The 21,035-nt window shown below is 41.8% G+C and overlaps 1 protein-coding gene across 1 annotated transcript in view; it reads right to left on the bottom strand.

Moving 5' to 3' along the window:
* Positions 1-21,035, bottom strand: part of LOC308681673 (exportin-5-like) — a 59,447-nt gene that overhangs the window by 15,548 nt on the left and 22,864 nt on the right. Inside the window, exons 19-27 of the mRNA XM_081350754.1 lie at positions 20,824-21,023; positions 20,645-20,717; positions 15,407-15,588; positions 7,068-7,168; positions 6,523-6,613; positions 6,212-6,357; positions 2,463-2,473; positions 2,255-2,356; positions 772-919 (exon numbers count right to left, since the gene is read on the bottom strand). Of these exons, the coding sequence (XP_081206880.1) occupies positions 772-919; positions 2,255-2,356; positions 2,463-2,473; positions 6,212-6,357; positions 6,523-6,613; positions 7,068-7,168; positions 15,407-15,588; positions 20,645-20,717; positions 20,824-21,023 (1,054 nt within the window). The remainder of the gene's footprint in view (positions 1-771; positions 920-2,254; positions 2,357-2,462; positions 2,474-6,211; positions 6,358-6,522; positions 6,614-7,067; positions 7,169-15,406; positions 15,589-20,644; positions 20,718-20,823; positions 21,024-21,035) is intronic.

The following is a 21,035-nucleotide window of genomic DNA, read 5'->3' as shown; positions in this document are numbered from 1 at the left end:
TCAGTTCCGGGCATTGGAGACTGTGTGTTTGTTGTAAGAACTGGGCCAGGTTCCACGGAATCTTCACACACCCATGCAACCCGCCGCTGTTATTGCGTACAAAATAAAAACCAAACACTTTTTTTAAAAAAAGCACTTCTCTTCTCAATGAGTGAGAGTCAGTCCCGTGCCCCAGTGAAGCGATTTGCCGTCCTCATGCTTGGGAAGCCATCCCCGGTGTGTCAAGTTGGGTTCTGAATGTAATCAAATGAGGTTACTTGCTTCAATTCTATCGCAGACCTCCCTGCTTAGAGAGCTTGGTCCTCCGGTCCAAAGTAGAGAGCTTACTGGCAAAGGGGGCCGTAGAGACAGTCCCACCAGCTCACAAAAGTGAGTGGATGCGGCCTTCTCCACACTGAGACAGAGGGGAGTGCGCATCCTGGATTACCTCGACGACTGGTTCGTTTTAGCCCAGTCAGAAGACAAGTTGAATACGCACAGGATCCCTGCTCCTCAGTCATTTGGAATGCATGGGGTTTAGGATCAATTTTTCCAAGTGCACTCTGTCTCTCATCCAGCAAATATCCTTCCTGGGAGCAGGTCTCAACAGATGCGGGCTTGGCTCGCACCGGAAAGCTCTCTGACAATTCAGCAGCTTACGGCATCATTCAAAGTCAGGGTTTCACTTCACCTCAGGACATTTCAGAGGACGCTGGGACTAATGCCGGGCCCCTCTGTGGTTCTGTTGGTCCTGCTCCTCATGCAGCCCCTCCAATATTGTCTCAAAGTCACAGTCCACGCTTGGCGTCTCAGACGCCTCCGTCTCAAGGTGATCCACGGCTGTGTCAAGGCTCTTGGAAGGACCCTCATATGTAACGGGCAGATCCAGACTTGGAGGAGGGTTGTCACAACAGATACTTCCAACATAGGTTGGGGAGCTCTGTGTGAGGGCAGGCTGACGTCCGGCTCCTGGTCAATCCTGGAAAGGCAGATCAACTGGAACTCAAAACCTTCCTGCTAGACTTAAATGGACACCATGTCCTAGTCCAATTGGACAACATGGACAAGGACTGCCAACAGGGATGCACTAGCCCACAAGTGGCCCAAATTGGCCCTGTACATCTTTCCCCCAATCGCTCTGCTACCTCAGTTCAATCGACGAGTCAGGGAGGATGGATGCTCAGTCCTTCTGGCGGAACCAGTCGTGGTTCCCCGAGATGGTACAGCAGCCATCAGCAGCCATCTGGACGATTTCCCTGAAGAAGGACCTCCTTTCCCAGGTGAAGGGAATGATTTGGCACCTCCAATCTAAGTTGTGGAGCCTCCATGTGTGGCCCCTCCACAGGAGCATGTGTGCCTTCCCGCAAGGGTTTTGAGCATGATCTCAGAGGCTAGAGTCTGTCTACTAAATGTCTCTTAAGTGGTCTGTCTTCTCTGACTGGTGCGCAATCTGGAATGAAGACCCCTCGTCTTATGGCATTACTCTAGTATTATCCTTCCTGCAGGAGCTGCTGGATAAGGGGCACACTCCTTTCACGCTCAAGGCCTATGTGGCTTTCATCGCAGTGAACCACGCTCTAGTGGCCGGTTGTAATACGGTTCTTGAAGGGGGGCATAAGGCTGAATCAAACCGCTTCGTCCCGTTACTATTCCAACATGGAACCTTTCCACAGTCCTCAGGGCTCTCTGAGGCCTGCCCTTAGAGCCGGTACAGTCGGCCGAGCTGTGGCCACTTTCGCTTAAGAATACCCTTTTGCAGGCTTTATCAACAGTCCAGCAAGTGAATGACTTGCAGGCGCACTCAGTGAGTGCAATTCAACAGCAATTTTACAGTTTTTAGACACAATGAGAAAAGCAACATAAAATAATGATAATATAGACAAAGTCACAGTTGTGATATATAACAAAAAAACTATTTAAATGGTCCATTTAGCTATTTAAATATTGCTTTTTGTTTTGTTTTTTTTAGTTTCCAAAGAAAATTGTGTACAGCTAATACCAATGCAAATTTATAATATAGCCTATATATATATATATAAAAAAAATAATAATAATTATATATATATATATATATATATTTCTTTTTTTGTGGGTGGGTACCTGAAATATTTAAAATGAATCAATATCTAATCAAAAGCTTATGAATCGAATAGTAAAATCTGTATCAATACCAAGCCCTAATGCACACACACTTGCAGTGTGTAGCAAGTTTATGACAATAACAACAACGCCTGTATTTAAATGAGGCATTTATTGGGTGTGATGTGAAGTTTACCTGCAGTAGAAAGGCAAAAAATGGACCCAACAAGGGACAGAGGAGGCTGTCATAGTACTCATGAGGACAGGACATGACCAGCTGCTTCATGAAGAGGCGTGAAAGACATTAAGGAAAACAAAAACAAACTGTACCTTGACAACAGTCAATGAGTCAGAGTCAATTACAACAGGAATCCAAATCTATTGACATTATTGATGCCACTTACATAATCCAAGTCTGAGAATGACAGATGGGTAACACTTTATAACAAGGGCACCTAAATTATCACCTACTAATACCTAAATGGATACTTAAAAATTAATCAAGACTGAAAAAGAGCTAACCCTAACTATGACCAGAGTCATATAGATTCATGCCCGAATAATGATTACCTTAGTACATGTTTGAAAGTTTGAAAGTAACTTTTTCCATCTGGTGCTTTGTGACATGATTGTTTTGCATTAACCCTTAGGGGTCGACAAACGCACCAGCGCGTTTTGCTGGATTTCCTTCACATAGTAGCAAAATAGACTTAAAATAATCCGTAATTTATAGTCATACAGATAAAAGAAATATGAGTAAATATACTGTAAAAGGTCTACTTTTGTATGTGTACACTTACAATCAAAACAAAAAATTGTGCTTTTTTAAAATAAAGAAACTAAACAGGGTTTGCTTTCTGCTTCTACATCTCTGTGAACTTTTTTCCTGGAGCACGTCTCTAAACTGAAACAAAACTCAGCGAATAATTGTCACACAGACATGAGCAATATATCTTTACTTTTAGTGTCTACTTTTAAATTATCTAATTCAAAACGAAAACAAACATTCTCTGTTTAAGTAATCCATATGAAACCAATCAGAGGTACAGTTTTTCAAGCCTATGCTCAATATCTCTAATGTGACCACACCCACGTGCGCACAAGCGATTCACATGCTAATCGTCCACGTGAAGGAAAGCGGACCCGTTAATGCCTCAAAACACAGCATCAAACATCATTCCTCTGCTTTTCATCGAGTTTGGAGTACACGCTGAGAGTTTACCTTGGATACTCTTTTAAGAAAGATTTTTAAGGTAAGAAATGTATTCTCACTTATATTACTTAGCGTGTTATTATTGCATAAACTTCACATTGTAGAACTGGTGCCAGACTAAAATTTATGAAATCGAAGGAAACGTTGAATATGAAATATAGACAGGTACACAACCTTTAAATGCTAAATAAATATACATGTACGACATAAGGATTTTTATATGCCCCATAATATAAAATACAGCATGATATAAAAGTAGGCTAGTATAAGTGTTTACATTAACATGATGAATATTATAATGTTTAGACCAGTGTTTACTATGAAATACAGTGTCCGTGGATATCTGCTCAAACGTAGATGTTTATAATGTGCTAACAATAATGTTTCAAAGTGAGGAGCGGCTCAATTGCTTCAGTATATTCCTCTGTAAGCGCTGTGAGTTCAAGCCTTGTTAATGCATTATTGTGTCATGACTTTACTTGAGGGAGCTAATAGTTAATTCACTATTAACTAAACATGTACTATCGACATTATGTACAATGTACATTAAACATGTACTAACATGTAGTTACGGTGGTCGTTATTCAGGTATGAATCAAAATGACACCAGTCAGTAGTTAAGGTTAGTTCTTTATTCATTCTTGATTAGAAGCTCATGGTGTTAATTTAGTTGTGTTAGTATATGTTAATTTAGGTAATAATAGATGATTATTAAGGTACCATTATTATTGAGTTACCGACAAAATTCACTTTTTAATATAGCTGCACGATTCTGGATAAATTGAGAATCATAATTGTTTTGTTTGAAATAGAGATCACGATTCTCCCACGATTCTGAAACAGACAATTAAACAAAATAACATGTCATTTATTAGTGGTTTTGACAAAATGTTAATTGCTGCAGTCTATTTAAAATTTTTTTTAATTAATTTGAATTAATATTTTTTTAACACTCAGTTTGATTTAATGATTCAATAATTCATTACTGGATGAATAAGTGTTTTGAATGAATGATAAAAAGTGTCAAGTTACTTTCAAGTGGTGATTTAGAGCTCTATTTACTCTATTTAGACATCTGTGTTCATATCCAAACTATTAACTTAGTATTTCTGTGATTATTGTAACACAGAAATAATGATACTGTCTGCACTTAATCGTGCAGCTCTACTTTTTAGCATATTTATCTAAAAAAAAAAAAAAATTATATATATATATATATATATATATATATATATATATATATATATATATATATATATATATATATATATTAGAGGTGGGCATAGATTAATTTTTTTAATCTAGATTAATCTAGATTAATTTTGAAATGAATCTAGATTAATCTAGATTAAAATGGCTCATTTGAATTCTGCCGAAGGCATTCAGAATATGTGTGCTACCCAAATAATGACTATAAAAGTAAGTCTTTGAGAACGGGTTTCTCAAGCCAGGTGGCGCATTAGACCAGGGGCTCATCTCCTGTTTCCAAAATGCATCACAAACTGCTTGAGAAAGCTGTTCTACTCATAGACTGTAAAAGGTTACTACTGTACTGTTACCGTCCGTAGGCAACATTAGGTAGGCCTATGTTATTATCAACTACTATAGGCTATCAATTAGGGATGGGCGATATGGCCTAAAATCCATATTGTGATATACATTGCAGCCTCTTGCGATAACGATATTATAATAAAACCATTTCAGAACAGGTTACACAGACCCTGCTAAACAACTGCTAAATGTTTTTTTTTTTTTTTTTTTAAAGGGTGTATGTAGTTTTGAGAACATATATTGTGTAAGTATACAACATAATTTTGCAGATAAATAAAATTTAAGTACACTAGCTGCAGAGACTTCAGTAGGTCTAATGTTTATTATGGCTTGGAGCTTATGAAACCCCAAATTTAAAATTAGAATATTCTAACTGATGTCTTTTCAGTTAAAAAGAAACCAACAACGATTCTTTAAATCGGGCGCAGACAGAGATTATGTTCTACACCACTAAGATATATTGGGAATAATACGCGCGCGCTGGTATTCAGTGATATGTTTCGTTTTGAATTTGAGGTGGTAGAACGGATTAGTCGTGTGTTAACTTACCGAACTGTTACACCACACAGTCTACGTCGGACGGCTTAAATCCGAACCAAGTCCAAATAATGGATGTTGCACCGATCTTTTACACCAGCTTTCACTTTCAGCCGTGTTTACTAAAGATGACGACAAATATGATGCGTTGCAGCCGGGTGTACCTCGCGGCCGCGGCTAGATTGCGTCATCATAGCTTGTGTAGCTTGAGCCAGCTCCCAACCCAACTTGGAGAATAGATTAACGGCGATATTTTTTTTATCGCGCGATAAGAGTCTCGCGTTAACGCCGATAACAGCCCACCACTAATATATATATATATATATATATATATATATATATATATATATATATATTAGTGGTGGGCCGTTGTCGGCTCGCGCGATAAAAAAAATATCGCGAGGTACACCCGGCTGCAACGCATCATATTCGTCGTCATCTTAAGTAAACATCCCTAATTGATAGCCTATAGTAGGTTATAATAACATAGGCCTACCTAATGTTGCCTACGGACGGTAACAGTACAGTAGTAACTTTTTACAGTCTATGAGTAGAACAGCTTTCTCAAGCAGTTTGTGATGCATTTTGGAAACAGGAGATGAGCCCCTGGTCTAATGCGCCACCTGGCTTGAGAAACCCGTTCTCAAAGACTTACTTTTATAGTCATTATTTGGGTAGCACACATATTCTGAATGCCTTCGCCAGAATTCAAATGAGCCATTTTAATCTAGATTAATCTAGATTAATTTCAAAATTAATCTATATTAATCTAGATTAAAAAAAAATAATCTATGCCCACCTCTAATATATATATATATATAAATAATAAATATATATAGATATATTTGATACAAAGGATATGGACTAGGGGACGGAGCCTGTGGTCTGGAACACTGTCTAGATGGATGAAGATGGAACCAACAATCTGCTCTGCCAAGCCTTCTATTGCATAAAAGTCTTGTTGCAAGCAGGGACCAGCATTCCCAAGCAGTTGGTAACTAAAAAGAAAATGAGAAAAAGAGAAAAGGGTAAACAGGATTGGGAAAGTAGATTACACCATTTGAGAAGAGTTATTCTTTTATTGTTATTGGAGGAGAAATATTCTATTAAACAAAAAAAAAAAAAAAGAAGAAAAATCAATCATTGAACTTGATTGTTCCAACCAGTTTCTGTAGAGTGAGGAGAAGAAGCCTAGCTCAACAATGTTTCTGTACAATGGAGCGTCATAGGAATCTAAAACTGGTTGAGGAATTCCTGTAGGAAACAACAGGAGTAATTTCTTTAAGATAACCGGGGTTTGGCTTTTAAAAGACAATTAATATTCAGTAATACCATCGATTCAATTGTACTGACACTAGTGGATGAGAACACAATTTTAATAATAATATCAAATAATAACTGAATAAATGACACTTGTCTTGTGTAGAGCTGCTTATACCTGAATTGAAATTGTTTCATAATTGATAAACTGCAACACTGATACCTTTACTGAACTAAACTGTATTGCTGATGAGCTGAATAAATTACACTATTGTCTTTTGTAAAGCTGCTTTACAGCTCAACTGATGAAATCTGCAAAAGTAACTGTTATTTTCCTGTTTATTACTGTGAAGCTGCTATATAAAGTGTAATATAACTTGACTTAACCAGTAAAAGTAAAACCTAAATTATGGTGTTTGTATCAGGACAGGACAAAATAGAAACCTACCCAATTCAGAGTTCTTCTCTATCTCCATATCATCATAGAATCTAGTAAAGGTCTTGCTAAGCCGGTTGACGTTCTCTGGCAAGAACAAGCTGTTTTGGGTCCTGAAAGGATGAAGAACATGCAATTACTTACACTGTTATGACAGCTGAAAAACAGTACATACAGTACCAGTCAAAAGTTTGGAAACATTACTATTTTTAATGTTTTTGAAAGAAGTCTCTTATGCTCATCAAGCCTGCAGTTAAAAAAAAAAAAAAAACAGTAATATTGTGAAATAAAATAATGGTTCTCTTTTTTAATATATTTTAAAATGTAATTTATTTTTGTGATGCAAAGCTGAATTTTCATCAGCAAGTACTCCAGTCTTTGGTGTCTTATGATCCTTCAGAAATCATTCTAATATGATGATTTGATACTCAGTTATTATCAATGATGGAAACAGTTGTGCTGTTTAATATATTTTTTTGGAATACTTTTTTCAGGATTCATTGATGAGTAAAACGTTAACAGCATTTATTCAAAATAAAAACATTTCTAACAATATAAATCGTTACCATCACCTTTTATCAATTTAACGCATCCTTGTTGAATTAAAGTACTAATTTCTTAAAAAAAAAATAGTTCCCTTACGAGAACGTTCTCTCGTACTGCGTTGCAAACGCTGAGGGAAAACTCCTTTTCTCTAGAATATTGAAGCATTTATTTTAAAACGCATTGCTGCAGCACAGGCGGGAGCATCCAGCTCGCGCGAGCGTGCTGATAGGCTGTGCTAAGGCAACTGCACAAATCAATGGTGGGTTAGAAACAGCAAATCGCTGTTTTCACAGCGCGCGGCGTTGTTTCAAATGCCGCTCACCATCTGTGATTCCAGCGGGGTTCCCCTGCACGTGTCTGATAGACACACACAGTGTGCTGCCTGTCTCGGCCCTGAGCACGCAGAGTCAGCGCTCACTAAAGGCGGCTGCCTTCACTGCGACGGGATGCCAGTTGCTATCCTCCGTTCAAGACTCGATCTTGCTACTTCTGAGAGTGAACCCGCCCATCTTCCGTCTTCGGCGCCCGTGAGCCCCGTAGGAAGAAGCGGCGCGATCAGAGGCTTCCTGAACGCGGTGAGTTCAGCGAATGCACGCCGGGTCCTTCCGCGTGCTTCGCCCACGCCCTCTTCTCCAGTCCTGTTTGCTCGAAGCGACCAACGCCCCTCAGGTTTCGTTCGGCGGATCCGCTGAGGACATGGATGACGCAGTCTCGATGGCGGCATCTGAGAGTGAGGAGTGGTCGGGCTCCGCGGACCCTGCCCCCCTTCTCAGCTTGATCGTCTTGACACTAGAGCGAGTGTTGACGGTGAACTTTTCCGTGTCATGTCTCGCGCTGTAGACGAGCTGGGACTCGACTGGCTTTCCCCAGCTGAACCCACCAGAAGCCGCCTCGACGAATGTTACCTGCCGGGGCGCCAACAGGCCCCTCGTCAGCGCGCCGCCCCATTTCTCCCTGAGGTCTACGAAGAGCTCACTAAAAGTTTGCGCGCGCCCTTTTCAGCGCGGACACGCTCATCTGCCTCTTCCACGCTCTCCACTGTTGACGGCGCTGAGGAAAAGGGCTATGTGACTCTGGCTCCACTTGAGGAAGCGGTCGCCGCGCACTTATGCCCTCCCACTGCAGGTAGTTGGAGGTCGAAGACGGTGCACCCATCCAAGCCGTGCAGAACTACTTCGGCCATAGCCAGCCGCGCCTATGCTGCCGCCGGTCAAGCCGCCTCTGCACTACATGCCATGGCGACGCTTCAAGTGTTTCAGGCTAAGCTCCTCCGCTCTATGGATGAGTCGGGCCCTGAACCAGACACTTTTAAGGACCTCAGTGCTACGTGCTACGGATTTGGCGCTACGGGCCACAAAGACCACTGCTCAAGCCCTAGGCCGCAACATGGCCAGCCTGGTGGTTTTGAAGCGCCATTTATGGCTGAATTTGACCGAGACCAGGGACGCAGACAAAACCGCCTTCCTCGATTCTCCCGTCTCAGCATCTGGTCTCTTTGGCCCATCTGTCAACGGCTTTGCAGAGCGTTTCACTGAAGCTCAGAAAGCTTCAAGTGCGATGAAGCACTTCCTCCCCAAACGCTCCAGCACGGCTCCACGGCGCCCCAAGAGCACGCCGCGGCCGGAGAGGTCAGTGTCACAGGTTCACCAGCCCCGCCCAGCGGCTGAAAGCAGCCAGCACCTGAAGCCTGTGAAACGGTACCCGTTCCCTAAGCGCCAGGGGCCTCAGCCGAAGCTCACGCTCGACCATGAGCCCAAAAAGCCGGCCTAACCGGCAGAAAGAGGGGTCAATGTCCCGCCGCGGGCAAAAATGCCCCGAAGATCGCTCGAGTGCTACTCACAGCCCCCTCTTCAGTTCAGGCGGTTGGAGCAGTTTTAAATGCAGAACATGGGCCCATCACCTGTCACGCACCCCTTCACCCAAACGCTGTTTTAACCCTCTGGGGACCAAGCTGTTTTTGGGGTCCTTGAGATGTTCTGACATGCCTTGACATTTGTGCTTTTTTCAGTTAATTATAAACATGTTAATGGCAAAGGTGTAAATTCACTCTATATAGCACAAACAGGGCTACCATAATATGCGAGCAACGTGTATGTAGATGTTTGTATTTTTAAGAGAATAATGTTTATGCGTGGTTATTGGAAAAAATTAAAATGAAAGTTGCTGAATTAAGAACACAAAACACATATTAAATATGTGTCCACAAGACTTTTGACTAATGGATGTTTTCCCTTTTAGTTCTAGCTTTAAAATGATGTAAAAATAGTCTTGCTTTATCGTTCACAAAAAAAAATACATTGATTTAAATGGTGTAAAACAGGTTTTGCTTGGAAAGGCAATATGCGAGGGGGAGGAGTAGTTTACACCTTAGATTAAGGTGTCCCACCCACTCTGAATAATGACTCTGCATAATTAGCCATTCATTCAGGTGTGACACTGACTGAGCCACAATGGAAGGACAAAAGATGTATTTAGAAGACTTATATAGACCATTTAAGATTTCGCTTACATCTCTCTTGTAAATATGTTTTACTATTTTATTAAAAATGTTACAATTACAACAATAATTACAATTTCAACAATATTTCAACTGTACTCTTTCTTTATATATATATAGCCTATATAAAAAAAAAAAAGATTATAGGCCTACATTTTATCATATGTATTCATTAGTTTGAATATAGCCAACATTGGAACATCTAACATCTTAGTCTATGAATTTATTTTTGACAAAAATAGTTTTTTTTTTTGCAGTTTAATACGTTGATTATACAAATACATTTTATTTCAACATAACAATATTATTCCATTCGATTTTTACTCATCTCAGTAGGCTATAGCAAAGCAGTTTATTCTTTCACACACAGTCGCGCGATTCATATTTAGGCTAAACAGTCTTTACAAATATGTCCCCTACATTCATCTCACAGAAAGGCGAGTCATATTATAGAAATGCGATTCATCTTTTTGCGGTTTGCATAGGCCTACACTAACGTTATTCCATAACGTTATTCCACACGTGAGAAAAGAAAACAGCCTACCTCACTACTCAGCGGGATCTGCTCCTCATATCAGGAGATATTGCTCCTCATATCAGCACTGTTCTGAGGAATCTTTTCCTCAAAGGAAAAAGGTAGGCTATATTATGCCTCACTCGATCGCGACGCGCTTTGTTTACAGCTGATGTGGGCGTTTCACACCCCTCAGAATTTGCGTTTGAATAGCACGCGCTCTGCGGGGAGTGGTCACATTACTGTGAATGATCTCGTAATGAGCTCGACTGGATTCGCTCTCTTTTTATACAGATTACAGAAGCTGAGAATATTTGTTTTTTATATAAATGACTTCATTTAACAGATGCGATCTCAAGCTTTATGCCCGTGGGTCTGTTTGCCTGTTTGACTGAATTTTCGCGGAGTTATAGATCATTTTCGAACGCGTTTCAAATGGGAGTTTACTGACAGAGAGAAGGGAGAAATCGCATCATGTTAATTTTTCTTTATTTGTCAAAAAGCAAAACACTTTATTTTTATTGTGAGTATACAGAAAAAAAATAGAAACTGAACAGGATCGATTGATGTATTACACGAAAATGAAAGATCAAAATTAACAGAGCATTTAGTGTTTATTTTCATTGCTAAAAAAAAAAAACGAGCAAAACGCGCCGGCGCGTTCTTGGTCCCCAGAGGGTTAACAGCGACTCACAAAAAGCACAAAACGAGCAAAACTTCTCACTTAAGTTCATGTCAGGTCGAACCCCCGACTCCGGGCGTTCCGTCATCAGATATGATAGTTCCTCTGGCTCTTCGGGCTCTGGCTTGGCAGGCCATCCCCGGAGTTTCAGAATGGGTGATGAACATCATAAAGCGCGGTTACTCGCTTCAGTTCACCCGCAGACCCCCGCGTTCTCGCGCGGTTATCCAAACCTCGGTAAGGAGCACATTGATTTACGTCCTCCGCACCGAAGTGTTATGTCTGCTGGCGAAAGGGGCCATCGAGACAGTCCCCGCTTCTCAAAGCGAGTCAGGGTTTTACAGCCGGTACTTTCTCGTCCCGAAGAGAGACGGCGGCCTGAGACCCATTTTAGATCTCAGACATCTGAACAAGGCCCTCATGTCACGGCCATTCAGAATGCTCACTACCAGACACATCCTGGCACAGATTCGCCCAGGGGACTGGTTCTTCTCAGTAGATCTAAAAGACGCTTACTTTCACATCCAGGTGAACCCCCACCACAGGCCATTCTTGAGATTTGCCTTCGAGGGGCAGACATACCAGTACACAGTTCTACCATTTGGACTGGCACTGGCACCTCCTACATTCACGAAGTGCATGGATGCAGCTCTCTCCCACCTAAGACAGCGGGGCATGCGCATTCTGAACTACCTCGACGACTGGCTCATACTGACTCAGTCAGAGGCGGAGTCCCATACTCACAAAGCCTGGCTCCTCAGCCATCTGGAATGCCTAGGGCTCAGGGTGAATTCCAACGTATCACGTTCCTGGGAACAGTTCTCGACTCCGTACTTATGAGAGCATGGCCCACATCGGCCCGTGCTCTATCAATTCAGCAGCTCGCCACGTCGTTCATAGAGGGCTCTTACGTACCCCTCAGAACGTTTCAGAGGATCCTGGGCCTGATGGCCTCAGCATCATCAGTACTCCAACTAGGCCTACTGCATATGCGTCCTCTTCAGCTGTGGCTAGCACCTCAGGTGCCACCCCACGCCTGGCACTCAGGCCGCTTGAATATCAGGGTGGACCAGCGCTGTATTCGAGCCCTGGCCCCTTGGAAGAATGCCAGCTGGTACCAGCAGGGCGTAAGCATGGGGGTGGTCTCAGAAAGGAGGGTTATTTCGACAGACGCTTCCAACTCAGGTTGGGGAGCCCTGTACGAGGGCAGGCCTGCCTCCGGCCTCTGGTCGAGCTCGGAGAAACGCCTACACATCAACTGCCTCGAGATGAGAGCAGTTTTTCTAGCCCTAAAACCTTCCTCCCATACCTGGCAGGACACCACGTCTTGGTCCGGACGGACAATATGTCAGTGGTCTCTAACATAAATCGCCAGGGCGGCCTCAGGTCCCACAACCTGTTTGCCATAGCCACACAGCTTCTGCTATGGGCTCACACCAACCTGCGCTCGCTCAGGGCAGCTCACGTGCCGGGCACGTTGAACACAGGAGCAGACATGCTCTCTCGGGGCAAGGTTCCCCCAGAGGAATGGTCTCTCCACCCCCAGACGGTTCTCCTACTTTGGGAGGTCTTCGGGAAGGCAGAAGTAGACCTCTTCGCCTCAGAAGACAACTGTCACTGCCCAATCTTCTTTTCAAAGAACAGGGATGCGTTGGCCCACGACTGGCCCAACCTCCCCCTCTATGCGTTTCCACCGGTCTCGATGCTCCCTCAGGTCATCGAACGGATCAGGAACACGGAGTGCGCAGTCCTCTTGGTAGCCCCCCTCTGGCGACCCCAGACTTGGTTCCCAGAGTTGATGCAACTGTCTGTAACAGACCCGTGGCCAATTCCAGTGAGATGCGACCTCCTGGCTCAGGCGAACAGGACTATCTGGCATCCCCGTCCAGACTTGTGGGCCCTACATGTATGGCCACTCAACGGGTACCCCAGGACCTCCCAGAGGGCGTCCTGAATACTATTATGGAGGCTAGATCCCCATCTACTAGACGCCTCTACCACCTCAAATGGTCAGTGTTCTCGGAACCTCGACCCACACACTTGTGAAGTACCAAAGGTCCGGGTCGCTCCCCCTCCACGCTCAAGGTGTACGTGGCAGCCATTGCTGCATTTCACGTACTGGTAGCCGGATCCTCCTTAGGTAAAAGTGACCTTATAGTTCGTTTCCTTAAGGGTGCTAGAAGGCTTAACCCGCCTCGGCCACCTTCAGTACCGGCCTGGGACCTTTCCCTGGTTCTACGGGCTCTTAGGGGACCCCCCCTTCGAACCACTTCAGTCAGCTGATCTAAAACCCCTCTCCCTGAAAACCGCCCTGCTATTAGCACTGGCGTCAGTTAAGAGAGTAGGGGACTTACAAGCGCTTTCTACCAGCGCTTCCTGTCTTGAGTTTGGCCCCAATGACTCTAAGGTCCTCCTTAGGCCAAGACATGGATATGTTCCTAAGGTGCTCTCAACTCTGTTCAGAGCCCAGGTCATTTCTCTGTCAGCTCTTCCTACCTCAGGAGAGGACAGTGATGCTCACACGCTTTGCCCCGTCAGAGCTCTGAGAGTTTATCTGGAGCGTTCAGCCTCTTTCAGACAGTCTGAACAGCTCTTTATTTGTTTCGGGGGCCGGACCAAGGGTCTTCCGGTCACGAAGCTCACTCTGTCTAGATGGATAGTGGAGGCCATTGCTCTGGCTTACACCACACTGGGCCTCCCTTGTCCCATAGGTGTTAGAGCTCACTCGACAAGAGGCATCGCCTCCTCGTGGGCTTGGTCGAGCGGTATACCTATCGAAGACATTTGTGCGGCGGCCGGCTGGTCCGTTCCGTCCACATTTGCAAGGTTTTATAACTTAGAGGTCCCTGCTCTGCAGGCACGAGTTCTCTCAATCTAGACCCTGGCTCTGTGGACCCAGACTAGTCTTGACTCAGACACATGGTTGTCACCTCGAGTTTTGTGGATTTTACTTATGACTGGCCCTTTGGTCCAAATCTTTGTTCATTTGGATATCTCTTGGCCCGATGTTCTGGTCTTGGTATCCTGGCTACTCTGTAATTTTCCCGGGCCTCCCTGGAAACTCAGAGTGGCCACAAGACTAATAGCACGGCGTTTTAAAAAGTGTTCCCACAGCGTTTGCAACGCAGTACGAGAGAACGTTCTCGTAAGGGAACGTACTTGGTTACTTACGTAACCTCGGTTCCCTTAGAGATAAGGGAACGAGTACTGCGTTGCCTTGCCGTGCTATTTCTCTTACATCAGGTGTTTTTCGCTTCAGTCGATTAGACCTGTCAAATGGCGGATTTTCTCTGTATTTATACTCTTGTGTCACGTGCAGTTTCGCGAGCTCAGCACGCTTTCGCGAGCTCGACTCTGGCAGAGCGCCAAGCGCCCTGATTGGTTCGCGCGCCTCTGCTAACCCGCCATTGGTTTGTGCAGTTGCCTTAGCACAGCCTATCAGCACGCTCGCGCGAGCTGGATGCTCCCGCCTGTGCTGCAGCAATGCGCTTTAAAATAAAGGCTTCAATATTCTCGAGAAAAGGAGTTTTCCCTCAGCGTTTGCAACGCAGTACTCGTTCCCTTATCTCTAAGGGAACCGAGGTTACGTAAGTAACCAAGTACGTTATTGTTCCCAAACTTTTGAACGGTAGTGTATATTGTTACAAAAGATTTCTATTCTAAATAAATACAGTTCTTTTTAACTTTTTATTCATCAAATAATCCTGAAAAAAGTATCTCAGGTTATAAAAAAAATATTAAGCAGCACAACTGTTTCCAACATTGATCATAAATCAGCATATTAGAATGATTTCTGAAGGATCATAAGACAGGAGTGAGAGTACTTGCTGATGAAAATTCAGCTTTGCATCACAAAAATAAATTACATTTTAAAGTATATTAAAAAAGAGAACCATTATTTAAATTGTAATAATATTTCATAATATTACTGTTTTTTTTTTTTTTTTTTTTTTTTAACTGCAGGCTTGATGAGCATAAGAGACTTCTTTCAAAAACATTAAAAATAGTAATGTTTCCAAACTTTTGACTGGTACTGTATACACAACCATGATTATTTTCCACATATCATGTCTTATTTTGGAAGCAAAATTTCTAGAAATGACCTAATGTACCTGATGAGGGCCAAAAGGTTGGGCAGAAGGGCCTGCACTGGCTCTGCACAAGGGTTTCTGTAGATGGGGGTCCCATCAGAGGTAGTGCCGATCACAAAGCCGCCTGCTTTTGCCTCCTCAGGATCAGCAGGCCACCGAGCACGCTTCACAACTCCAAGCATGGTGTACACACAAAAACTAATCTGCCATAAAAGACACAAGCCAATCAAAGCCACTCATATTCACATCTATTAGAGACCAGTGTTTCCCAACCCTGTCCCTGGAGGCACACCAACACTACTAATTTTTAAACACATCTGATTGAATTCATCAGTTCATTAAAAGAGTCTCCAAGACCAGAAATTAATGGGTAAGATTAAGCGTACTCCAATCAGGATTTTTGGGGTCGATCACCGACCTGGAAGCAGAATTGGCCGATATGATCACCGATACTGCTCACTGAAATAAAAAAAAAATACTATTCTATACTATTCTACTATTCTTAAAGTTTTTTTAATTATAAAAAAAAGAGATGAAGAGATGAGAAAGTATTATGAATTGACAACTCCTTATTTATTGGCAAGCAACATGTGCAACATATTCCATTTGTTCTCTTACAGGTGATTAGGAACAGTTTAGAGATTAACAAATACAGCATTATAGCAATAAATAATAACAATAAAAAACAGAAACTTTTTTATCAACAGAAAATAATCATATATAAAACAACACTACACAATCTTTACTGTATAAATTAAATATTGATTAATCCTTCCAAATCTACTGAAGAGCAATGAGTGATTTTCTCTGTCTTTTGTTGTTTGATTTACATTATCAATTAATGACAGGCAGCAGCAGATTTGCAGTCACTTTAAGACAGAATACACTGATCCAATATACTGTTACACATGCAACTTATTTACCAACAGTTTACTTACACTTAAAAGGGACCTATTATGCAAAATTCACTTGTACATGGTGTTTGAACATAAATGTGTCGGCAGTGTGTGTAAACAAACACCCTATAATGGTAAAAATCCACCAACTCCTCTTTTTTTAATTCCCATAAATTATAGGCAGTGTCTCAGAACAAGCTGTTTGCAGATTCTAGCATGTGAAGTCGCAAATGCGTAGGCCCTGCCCATGACTACTGATGGACTATAGTGAGCTGTACACAGTTAGGTGTCAGAGCGCACTCCACAAGAGGCATGGCCTCGTCGTGGGCTTGGTCTAGTGGGATTGCCTTGCAGGATATCTGTATGGCGGCAGGCTGGGCCTCCCCGTCTACATTTATAAGGTTTTATAACCTAGGGGTTCCCACCTTGCAGGCTAAGTTGCTTTCGGTCTAATAAATCAGTACTGTCTGCCCCGATGCTACCGGCTCAGACTACTGAAACTGCTTAAGCACCGCTCACTGATCGATTAAATAACTCTATGGGCAGTGTGTAAGACCCATAATATTCACCAACCCAGGCCGAGTTCTTTCGCCCTGACTGTGTGGAACACTGTTGATATTAGGGCTGGGTAAAAAATATCGATTTCTCGATTTTAATCGATTCTCATTTTTATGAAACAATTTCGATTCTTAAATCCCAAGAATCGATTAGTCATCCTGTTTTCAGTTGATGAATGAATGGATCATTGTTGCGCACATCCCATCCAATAAATCGCAATAATCTTTGTGCTTTGTTATTATTGATATGAAACAAAGTCTCAGATTTCAAATTACGTCCATTTTCTTACGAAATTCAAAAACATAATTACCGTTTTGGCGCTGTGGCGTGAGATCGCTCCGACGCAGCTCAGCTCAAGAGAAGCAACGAAGCAACGGAAGTAACTCTTCCGCCTTAATAATACCAGTTACAGCGCGAAATAAACATGAATGAGCATCTGAAAGTGTGTTAAAAGATAGAGTACAACTTATCGAAGTCCGTATCATGTCTCATGGAATCGCTCAATCAGTGTTTCAACCGTGCAAAGACGTTAGTAAACAATGTCATGTAACGTCACATTTACCTCAGAAAAAACATATCCAGTGACCATAACCGACCATTCGGTTCCTTGCCACTGTTGCCTTTGGCTTGCTCAGTTGGGGATATTTGGGGATATTTAATTTAATTAATCAATCAACGATACTATTGATCAGCATTACCAAACGTAGACGTTCCACTAGAAACAAACATTGATGTATTGTTCTAATTTATTACTGTGAAGCTGCTTTGATACAACCTGTGTTGTGAAAAGCGCTATATAAATAAACTTGACTTGACTTGACTTGACCATAAACTCGTTAGTCAGCTAGAAAAGTTAACTCTACAGAGGACTGAGGAGCATTTGGTTAAAAATATGCACCATATTACATATTCATTATAATTTTTAATGTTCTTCAATATTTAATGCATGTTTGAATAAATATGGAAAGTTTTTTATGACAGCCATCATTTAAAATTTTATAGAATTTCATATAACTTTATTATTATAAAAATAAATAAAAGTGTATTTTAAGTGTTTGTATACATCAGTTAATTTTTACCTTCAATATTATAGTAGGCTAATGAAGCCTATTGGCTACAAATGACTCCCATGGTTTACAGCATTAAGAGATTTGTTTTCCTTGAGAAAATTTGCAATGTATTGTACCTGATATCCAAAATAATCGATATTGAATCGAATCGTAATCGTAATCGAATCGAATTGCAAGCTTGTGAATCTAAATCGAATCGAATTGTGAAATTTGTGTCAATACCCAGCCCTAGTTGATATAACTTGCTCCTCATAGGATGCTACTTGTTATGGGAATGATGCTATTCTAGCCCCTCTTTCCTGGACTCCCTGCAGTATATGAGCCCCGGCCACCTGCCCTTGGGACTTTGGTGTTGGATTTCAGCAGACACGGCGTTTTACACTGTGTTCCCCTAGCGTAAGATATTACGCAGTACGAGAGACCTTTCGTAAGAGAACGTACTCGGTTACTAACATAACCTCGGTTCTCTCTAGAAGAGGGAACGAGTACTGCGTATCTTTGCCATGCATGCAACACGCTCTGGTTCGCTTCGGCGATGAAAAAACAGATTCTACCAGCCTGTCGAGCTGTATTTATAGGCCCAAGCCACGCCCCGTTTCGGCGGGACGTGACGCAGTGGGCGCGAAGCGTCCCCATTGGTTCTGACGTCACAAAGGGCCTCTCTCGATAGGCTGCTGCAGTTGCCGCAGGGCAGCCAATAGGCGCGCGAGCCGTCTTGCCTATGTCTGCATACTGCCGCAACACGTTTTACATTATTTCAAAATTAAGGATAATTTTTGGCTTCAGTATCTCGAGGAAAAGAGATTTTCCCCTAGCGTAAGATTTTACGCAGTACTCGTTCCCTCTTCTAGAGAAAACCGAGGTTACGTTAGTAACCAAGTACGTTTTTTACATAATCTTGTGTGTATTTTACAGTTAAAGCGCAATAAGACGTGAAAGAGAAATTAGTTTAATGCACACGGGATGCGCCGTATGACATCCAGCTCTCTCTCCGTGCCTGCTTCGGATGTGTGCGCTCAGAAAACCATATATCAGAAGTTTAGACTGATATGGCATATAGCTTTAAAATGCATATAGATAAAACACTTTCATGATGATAAATAACTGCAATGTCACATGAGCGTGACCACGAAAGAGATGATAATTAAAACCAAACTGATTTTTTAGTTTTTGGCAGAGACTAGTATTCCGAGGCAAGAGCAGCAAAGGCTCCGCCCTCTTCTGGAAAGCGGTGTTGGACGAGTCTGGAAAAACTTGAATTTTTGTTTTGTTTTTTGAAACTTGGGTTTATTCTTTACAAGAAACAATTCAAACTAAAACAAGATTTGCACCAAAATTGGCTCACATCATCTTCAGACTATGGTGGCAAAAAGGTATTAAAAGCTTTATGATAAACCCAACCATTCTAAACCCAAAAGCGGAAAATGAATTTGACGAAGAGCATGCCAAAATGGTGCGAGGCTATTTCTCTGCAACGCTTTAGCGTATCACGATGAGCATTGGTACATGTCATCATAAGCATGAATTGAGGCTACATGCAGCATTTCGGCACAGCGCCACCCACTAATTTAAAATAAAAGAATATTTTTTTCCTAACTTCTGAACAGTTTGCCCAACACTCTTTTGATTCAGTGCAGCATAACGAGTCGAATGATATGCAGTTTTCTCATATAAGCCAATTTGAATTTTGTCATAAAATGCAGAATTTTACGAACACATTAACGTATTGTAAAACAACAACAACAAAAAAACAACTGTATGTGTCATTAAGACCTTCTGGTCAAAATTTATAATGAAATTCAAAACTCTTGATTAATTTAGCCTATTTTAATGATTCCTTGAGTCATACCAAGAACAATGATACCAATAATGCCAAATTTGCTTTCACCAAAAATCATCTCAGATCATCTTCAGACCATGTTGGCAAAAAGATATAAAAAGCTTTTTACAAACCGTTCTTGAATAATGCATAAACAAAGTTGATGGCATGATGCCAAGGTGATTCTGAGGCTGTAACTTTTTGCATATTGGCACCAAACCTTTTGTGTCATTGTCTCCTCACACTGACCATAACATTCATTAGGTAACAGCGTCACCTATTGGTTGAAAGTGATGAGCAATTTGTTCATATTTCAAGTGATTGTATTTATGATTTTTTTAAGCCATTTTGACTAAAATAATATAGACATTTTTTAATCACTCATTGCTCTGAAGCTCCCAGACATGCTTGCATGACTTCTTTGTGCCCATTCTTTTGAGCTGCTTGCAGATATTGTGATTATTATGAAATACTTTTAAGAAAATAAGAAAAATATTATAATAATATTATACTATAAAAAATAATAAAATAAAATGAATCATATTTTATTCTGAAATTACAACACTAATAGTTATGTCTTGATTTCTTCATTATCAAACGGTAAACCATCAAGCTTTCATTTTGATGGGTTGCCGGCAAATAAATAAATGCACTGCCGTTTTCAGAGTAAAGGCACTGTATGTTCATTTACATGCTCAAAGTGTCTCATTCACGGTAAATGAACCAAGCTGCTCTGAGACACAAAAATACAGTGTATCATGAACTACATGTGTAAATGATGTGTTTCACTCTGTATCTGATCAGCACATATATTTAATTCATTAAATTGAAGCCTGAGCAATATGATAATCACACTAAGCCATATAGCGATATTCATCTTATTTCAATATATCATGCATCCCTAGGGCACACTTACCCGTGACCTGTTGATACCCATCTGGTCCTCGGCACCAACATATGCCAAGAAGGTAGCAGGATCCCATAACACGCTACACAACACAGAAATAAAAGAAGGATCACACATCACTCATTCATTTCAACATCTGTTTAATAAACTCAGTAAAGGCCAGTCTGGGTAACAGCATCCATTCATACCTCCTCATCTCCTCTGACAGCCACTGGGCAGTAACAGGTGCCATGAGTTCCTCCAGGAAGGCTTTCTGCTTGTTATAGTCTTTAAACTGATTGCTGATCAGTATCAGGGCTTCCATAAGAGCACACTTCTCTATCGGTGTCAGCAGCATCTCATTTGAGAACAACCTCTTCACATGCTCATACATCATATCGAAGCATGGCTGCAATGCATG

The sequence above is a fragment of the Scardinius erythrophthalmus genome (assembly GCF_964197995.2).
Source record: "Scardinius erythrophthalmus genome assembly, chromosome: 21".
Taxonomy (NCBI): Eukaryota; Metazoa; Chordata; class Actinopteri; order Cypriniformes; family Leuciscidae; genus Scardinius; species Scardinius erythrophthalmus.
The sequence above is the reverse complement of the archived record's forward strand: the minus strand, read 5'-3'. Positions and strand labels throughout refer to the sequence as shown.